Source organism: Cucumis sativus, chromosome 3, assembly GCF_000004075.3.
Source record: "Cucumis sativus cultivar 9930 chromosome 3, Cucumber_9930_V3, whole genome shotgun sequence".
NCBI lineage: Eukaryota > Viridiplantae > Streptophyta > Magnoliopsida > Cucurbitales > Cucurbitaceae > Cucumis > Cucumis sativus.
Window position 1 is genome coordinate 27,652,310 of NC_026657.2, and position 8,430 is coordinate 27,660,739.

At 30.4% G+C, this 8,430-nt stretch overlaps 1 protein-coding gene across 1 annotated transcript; it reads right to left on the reverse strand.

The window, feature by feature from the left end:
• Nucleotides 1–2,240: 2,240 nt before the first annotated feature.
• Nucleotides 2,241–6,409, reverse strand: LOC101217151 (cycloartenol-C-24-methyltransferase). Its single transcript, XM_004149673.3, has 14 exons — nt 6,221–6,409; nt 5,978–6,090; nt 5,442–5,508; nt 5,274–5,347; nt 5,091–5,175; nt 4,954–5,009; nt 4,666–4,720; nt 4,409–4,456; nt 4,185–4,268; nt 3,945–4,061; nt 3,782–3,865; nt 3,549–3,674; nt 3,313–3,410; nt 2,241–2,647 (listed from the first exon to the last, which is right to left on the reverse strand). The coding sequence occupies exons 2-14, from the start codon at nt 6,058–6,060 to the stop codon at nt 2,584–2,586; spliced, it is 1,041 nt and encodes a 346-aa protein (XP_004149721.1). The 5' UTR covers nt 6,061–6,090; nt 6,221–6,409; the 3' UTR covers nt 2,241–2,583.
• Nucleotides 6,410–8,430: the final 2,021 nt, after the last annotated feature.

Below are 8,430 nucleotides of genomic sequence, written 5' to 3' on the forward strand. Positions count from 1 at the left end.
AATTTTTTTTATTCAATTAACAATGTGCATAGGTAGATACAAGTGTTATTATTTTTTCTTTTTTGAGTAATTTCAACTTCTCACAATTATTATTATTACTATTTTTATTTGTTTAATATATTTTTAATAACATGTTTGGTTAATATATGAGTTTTTTAAAAAAAATTAAAAATGGGAAGAAAAAAAGATAGGTATAATTTTGATTAAGAAATAATTAAATTAAATTATAAAAATGAATTTAATAAGAAAAGTTGAAGATGGAAGATTGTGATATTTAAATATATATATTAATTAATTAATTTAATAAAGAAATATATTTTTAGAATTTGAATGTTTAATATTTATATTATTACATGTGGGTATATATATATAAATAATGAGAAAAAAGTGAAATGTGTGGGATCCACGTATATACAAATAATAAAAAAATAAAAAAAATGTGAGACCTCGTGTAATATATATATATAATAGAAGATGTGTGATTGTTTTTTAAAAATAGTTTTGCACCCAACCTATTTTTGACGTATGTTTCAAATTTTACATTATTTTTTAAAAAGTATCCTCGTAAAACAAAACCACACTAAAAAGTGATAAAAATTATTAAACTTGATTGTTCTATAAAATGTAAAGATTTTGAAAAGTAGCACAGTTTTGGTTTTACTTTTATAAAGTACTACATTTTTAAAAAACTTGTAAAACTATTCTTCTCAATCTAATATCGGGACAATCTCGAGTGAGAGTCAACATTGCATCGAGATGTCATGAGATAAGGGCTTTACATATATCTGGAGTTAAATTTCGGGACTCCTTCAACGAATCTTGGAGAAATTTTATCGATCTCGTCCGAGATTTCTCGTCTGATGAAATTGCTTAGATTCATCGAAATAGACCATGTGCATCGACGTCAAATATAGTTCTACATCCATCTACAACATAAAACCAACAACAAAATTTTCCATCCGCCTCATATTTCCAAAAAAAAAAAAAAAAAACACTATAACATAACCTAAAATCTAACCCTTAACGATTGTCTAAAGTTTTTAGTTTTTAGTTTTTTCTCTTTGGATCTCCAAATTCAAAGTTCGTGAATCATCTCGGTATCAAGATTGGTCGAGATTGACACTAAAATTTCCCTAATTTAAATTAATTAATTTTAATAAATATATAAAATAAAATAAGGCATTAAAGGAGAAATGATAGTGGAGAAGAAGAAAAAACATTTGAAACATTTTTTAAATTACAAAAAGAGTACGATTAGTTTACTGTTTGTAAGTATATCATATCAAACACATTTGAAACATTTTTTAAATTAAAAACAAATTCCCCAACCAAACCTTGGAAAATATGAAATACACTAATTTGCTTTTTTAAATTCATCGTTTTAAATTGCCTACCAAATAGGTCCTTACATATTCCAATCTTCACCTTCACACCTTAAACTAAAAGAAAAATTGAAATTATTAATAAGGAAAAATAAATAATATTACTTTTTTAGTATATATTACATTGTTATGTCACCACTAAATTTAATATTCATGAAGAGGAGAAATTGATTTAAAAAACCAATACTTTTCAACATACTTTACCTAACACAAAAATAACAAAAATTTAAAACGAGTGTGTATGTATTCCATAACCTTTATTGTCATACTTTTCAACATACTTTATGAAGCCATCTTATTCAAACTTTTAATTTACATAAAATTAAATAACCTCCATTGAAATAAATGACTCAATTAACAACCTCTCTCATTTGTCTTACATTGATGGTGTTATTATTGTACTAAGGTTCTTCTCTCATATTTACTTCAATTATTACTATAGGTTTTCATATATCCTTCAACTATAAAACTAATAAATAATTGACCAAAACACATGGACTATAAATGTGGTTTCATACTATTTCTTAGTATTAGATTTGGAAAATTTTGTAGTGAACAATATACTTTTGTTATGTAGTTTTTACAAATACTTTATTGAACAAGTTACAGCAGACCGTAACAGATACAAAAATAACATTAGAAAAATAGTCAAATGATGGTTCATTGCCTGAGTTCACAAGCAATTAGATATCGATGTAGAAAGCAAAATTAAGACCAACCTCTATAGATACTTCAAATAATTTCATTCGTCTTTTGAGATCTATAACTAAGAAAATTTTATGTCTAGTTCACATTTTCTACGGTGTATAGTATACCGATAATCGACAGAACAAACGGTGAAGAATGAGCCAGAAAACCTTGTTAGAAAAGGAATAAACATCAAAATTGCCAAAAGAAGAAGAACATCCCACATAAGACTAGAAAGAAACTAATTTATTGCATAAACAGAAGAAACATGAAACTGAAAGCAGAAAGGCTGAGACTAATCATCTCCGTAGAAACCAGGATGACCCACTTGAAACTAATTCCAGAGAAGCAAAAAGCAACTTTACCCCCCACACCAAAAAGGAAAAGAAAAAGAAAAAGAAAAAAAAAAAAGATCTAAAATGGTTAAATTAAGCCAAAAACATATTCTTCAGGGTGACTGCAAAAACTCCATAACTGAGTAGCAACAGCAAATAAGTTAATATGCATTGTCAAACTACTCAGTGGCTGAAAGTGGCTTCCGCGCTAAGAAGAAATACATTGGTGTAAATATCTCTTTCCTGAAAACATTAAGAAGGCATCGTATGAGCAGCTTGCACAAGTTAAATGAACTAACATTGTGGATAAAGTATAAGAGAGACATACGATATGCTTTCAATTGTATTGATATCAGAAGAACATTTTGGAGTTAGGATCTTAAGCACTATCCACCAGAAAAAAAGTTCCTCAGTCAATCAAATACTCATTAGTCAATTCTTTCACCCTACTTTATTAATCTACCAAAAGCTTGGTATTCTCCCTCGCTCCCTGAGGCTCTTTGCTTCAAACACAACCTGAATCTAGCTCACCTTTCGAGAGGGAGGCAGATAATAAGGAAGATTAGGACTATTTTGTATGCTTTCAGAGAATGTTTCCTTTATGAACCAAAATTAGAAGGATGGATGGACCAAGATCTATCATGGTACCAAGGAAATAATATACCATTGTCAGTTTCAAGGGCAGGGTGAAAAAGGAGGATGGGATTGCTCCTAGCTCATCTTAGATTAAAACAATTTTATTAAATACTTAAGATTTTAAAATGTTATCTCTAATTTACCCTCCCCTGTATAAAAAAGTTAGGGTCTATCTAATGTAAGAAGAAAGGATTAATGAACTTTCAGGAAAAGGGTGCCAAATCTAGCATGTTAACAGACAGAATTTCAAGAGCATTTTAAGGTTTACTCACTTTCCACCCTCAACAAGCCCTTCAGCAGCTTTCTCTAGAAAGTCTTGAACTCTTTGGCTACCCTTGGGGGCAAGTCGAATGAACTCCAATGCTTTGACCTACAAAAAGAATCAACTCAGTGCTTGTTAGCCTCATCCTGAAACCCATATGTACTTGGTAAAATAATAAGGTTCTTTCCTTCACGTTTGATTGTCGATAAAAGACAACTCGTCCAGGTTACATTTGATAAAGCTTACCATATTTTTAGTAATGAAACGACCAAGGGCTGTTAGACGGAAGCTACTCAGTGAAAAATGGCTTTTGTCTAAAGGCAAGTACCACGGAAGAGGCGAATTTTCAGCAAGATCTTTCTCCCAAATAACCTGGTGTCATGTGCCCATGAAAATGAGATCATTGCTTTTAAGCCATAATGATGGTGTCCCTCATTAAAGTAGAAACTAATAATACATGGGGTTGTTTTCCAACTAACCTCAAAGCCTGCTTGCTTTAAAGCTTCAAGGCATTTTCCTGTCATCCTGATATCTGGAAGACCATCACCAATCTCAATTTCTGCCTGCAGAATCCGAACTTGGTCAATGTAATTCGTATAGCATCAAAAGATATGCTAAATACAAGGGACGAAGCTGAATTACCTTTATCTTTTGATGTTCTTGATTATTTGGATCAAAAGCATCAGTCATACACCATTCATAAGCAGCAAAATGTTGGCCAGGCTTCAGTACTCTATAAATTTCCTTGTAGCACCCGTACTGCCAGACCAGAAAAAAAGTCAAGCTAAGATGGTAAAACACAATATTCATGCCAGATCAGCAATTACTGCCGTAAAACTGCAAAATGAAATTAACATGTCAGAATGTATTTTTAGGGCTTACTGCGTCTGGTGCATGACAAGTAGCTTCAATTGCATATACTGCATCAAATGAATTGTCAGGAAATGGCATTTTCATGAAGTCGGCCTGCATCATTGAGAAAATGAATAAAATAATAACCTTTGGAACATAGCAGTTCGTCTTTGCTCTTCTAAAAAAATACAAACAAACTAAATTTGTCAACAAACAGAATTTTCAAAGACTACACATAACCTACAAAAACCAACCTTGACAAAGTCACAAGTCCTGTCCACTTTTGCAACGCGATTCAATTCCTGAGGAAGTAAAGGCAAAACAAAAGGGATTATCTTACTGAAGAGCTTGATAAGAACACAATAATAGCAAAATAGTAATTATGACAATGAGGTAATGAAAAAGGTAAACGATAAAATTTAACTAAATTTTACAACCAGTAGTAAGATATTTCTAAGAAACAATGTTCCTGACATCTTTGATCAAAGGATAAGGAATGGGGAAAAACTACCTTTCCTCTTGAAATCTGGTACTCATTGTTGTTCAATCCAGTAACTGAAGTATAACTGCAACAGAGTGTCATATGATAAGAGATACTTACCAAAAAAGTAAATGTACAACAAAAGGTTCAGAATTAAATATACTCGATCAGCATTGAAGGGCTCAGTTGAGCCTGTTAACCATGCAGTTGTTAGAATTATTATAATTCCAATTCAGGATAGGTAGCATGATATTTACTTTAGCATCAATCATCAATCAAAGGCAAAAAGAAAACTGAAAGTTAGTGAATGCATCACACCTAAATCTCGCAATTTCTCTAAGTGGTCCACCAATTCCACATCCAACATCCAACACCTGGAATCTAGACAAAGTTATTCTCCATAGTTTGAAAAAAATGCAGAAAATTTCTCAATCTTTGTATGGAAAACCACAAACCTTATATCCAGGTTTCAAATCTAATTGCAAAGCAAGAAAGTGCTCGTGCCTCTTAATGCTCTCCCGCAGAGATTCGCCTTTCCATCTAGAGTGGAAAATATGCACGTTTAGATTTGAGATTGAAAAAAACAGAGACACATTCTGGTCTGTCGAATGCAGGAGGAGGAAGATAGTACGTCATACCTAGGTGCAAAATGGAACGACTCGCCCCAACCAAACTCGTAAAAGCTTGTGACAAGATCATAGTATTTATTAACCTGTAGAAATACATGTTACACAGCCTTGTAAAAATGATAAAAGGGGTCAGAAGCATAAAAAAGAAAGATAATGAGAACAGCAATCTTCTCTTACCATGTCAGTGTAGTTAGCTTTTCTCTCCTCTTCTTCACCTCCATAACAGACATGGTATTTCTCATACCTGATCCAACAATGCAACAGTTTCAGAACAAAATGAGGCCGTAATAACAAAGATACAACAAACAACAATTCAAATACAACAAATCAGGCCAAGTTTCGACCAATTCAAGAAATTCTACACAAATTTCCCACTCCCACTATGTCACTGCACACAACATCATACGCAATTCTAGAATGCCCTGTTTTCATCCAAACCTTCCAAATCTAAAATTAACAAAAACAGATCAAGGGGTCATAACCCAATTACAAAACAAGAAAAAAAAGCAGAACATGCAGAAGCTTAGACGTAGAATTCAAGGTAGATGTCTCTAAAAGACAACGAGCTAGCTGGTCTAGTTTCTCTAAACAGCCCAAAACACAAACCAAATACAAAGCAGATACATGATTTTAGAGTTGAGAGTGCATTAATCAAAGAAAAACTAATCTAGGAGGGTAAAAAAAAAAAAAGAAAAGAAAAAGGGAATGTTTACTTTTCAACGGCGGAAAGGACCTCGTTCTTTTCCAACTTGCCACCAAGGCCCGATGCAAGATCTAACGCTCCAGTTTTCGACATGGGTATGTAAAAAAACGGTGTCTGGAAAATCTAAAATAAGAATTGAAGCAAAAGAAAGAATGAGAATCGAAGGACTTGTTTGAGGATTTTAGTATGAAAAATGAAATGGGAAAAGAGAAAGAAGAGTGAGAATGTGGGTGTGATTTGTGCTGAACATTACGTGGAAGATCTGAGAGAGAAAGAAACCCAAATGGAAAAATTGATGAAAATTGGAAGAGGAATCTTTTATAGAGCAATCAAAAGGTGAAGCCGGAGGGAGGAAGTAAGAAACAAGAGGCAATGGAGAAAAATAAAAATGGATGTAATCTCTCTCTCTCTCTCTCTCTCTGTGTTCTGTTTCTCGTGAAGGACAGCGCATACTCCACGTTTAATCGAAAATAAAAATTGTCATTTTGCATCTCCAAATTAATTTGAAATTTGCCACAATTTTAACTTCTCTCTATAACATCAATTCAATTATATACTAAATTAAACCGTCTTGATCTGTATTTTTCTTTCTGTTTTTGGAAACACCATTTTAGTTCATAATGTTTTGGATTTTCTTTTGTTCATATATGTCTATACTTCTACTTTTCTTCTTTTTTTTTCTTTCAATAATTTGTTTAGTACAAATTACGCCCATGAATTTGAATTTTAAACTCTTATTCTCCATATATCCATATATATATATATATAGCTTTTAGTTTAGATTTGAAGATGGTATACTTTTAGTTTTGATTTTTTTATTAAATATTCGCATTTCCTCCTCAACGTCAATGTTTAATTTAAAATAATTATGAAGTAAAATTTTCACCCCTTTTTAAAAATGATAGACAGTCAAATTTAATTATTATAATTATTTTAGATATTTAATTAACGCTACCTATGAAAAACAAGAATTGAATTAAATTTTGATTATTAATTAATAGTACAAAATTGAGTTTTGTTTCAATTTGATCCTAACACCAATCTCGAGGTAAAAGTGTAATATTTTAAAACCTAAAATTGAAACAAAACTCAAAACTTAAAAATCAAGAGAGGTATGATATTCAAAACTCAAGTTGGTGGAGTTTTCAACTCACTTCATATTAGATTTAGAGTTTTAAAAAGATTATGTAGCAAAAAAATAAAATAGTTTAGACACATCATTTATTTTATATTGGAGGTATTTTCTGTTTTTAAAATTGTTCTAAACATTTTGTAAGACTTCTTTTAAATTCTATTTACAAATAAACTTATTGGTCGATTAAAATAGGATTTAGAATATATTTCAAATATATATATATATATATATATTTTTGTAGGTAGTAACAGAAATTGAGTATTATAATTGTGTCACAAAGTTGAAAGTATTTAAGTACAAAAAACTAAAATTGGAAAGAAAATAAAAATTAAAGTAATAAAAAGAGTATTTGTGAAAGGACAAAGATGATGAAACAAAAATAAATAAAAAGTAATCTCTCTCATTGCAATGATATATATATATATATTGTTATTTATTTAAACAAATCTTGGAAAACAATTGTTTAAGAGAAACACTTTCAATTTTCAAAAAGCTGTTTATACCAACCCAAAAGTTGCTTTGTACCCTTTACACTGTGATTGGTGGATCTCTTTCTTTTTTTATTTCTTTAAACAAAAACTTATATTACAAGTTTATATATACTTTTTCTAATAATAATAATAATTGTCGGATGAGAATCCAATCTCCAATTCCCATTTTTAAATTATTACTTATTATAATATTACTCAATTTTAAAATACTAATAAAAATGAAACTTTTGTCAATCTCATCTACCACTAATCACTTCCCTATCAAATAAAAAATAACTTAAGATTTAAAATATAATATTCATTTCCATCGATATTGTTTTAGATCAAGTCAATTAATGATTAAAATTGAAAATTACATTAGATCTCTGTTTCTTTCACGATCAGTGGAATTGACAACTCTAATTTAGACAACGCTAAAGTATACTTTACCACGTAAGTATATATAATAAAAAGAGTCATTCTAAGCTAAAATCACTAATAATATTAGGTTATTCTTATAAAAGTCGTTAAAAACTATGTAAGAGAGGAGAGAAGAGATATTAATTCAAATAGTTTCTGAATAATATTTTTAAGATTGGTCCTACAAATATCACTTTTGAAATGAGTTTTACAAATGGTAAGGATGGGCATGAATGTAATTCAAATTTCTCAAGAGGGATACACTAACCATAATGACTACTAATATATCATGGATACAAATAAATCTTAGTTTAGGCATAATTTGGTTTTGGGGGGCAAACATTTAAATGGCAACAAGGTGGAATGGGGTCATAATGTTTTTTTCCATTCTTATCTTCAATCATTTCATTTCATAACACACATATATATATGTATAAA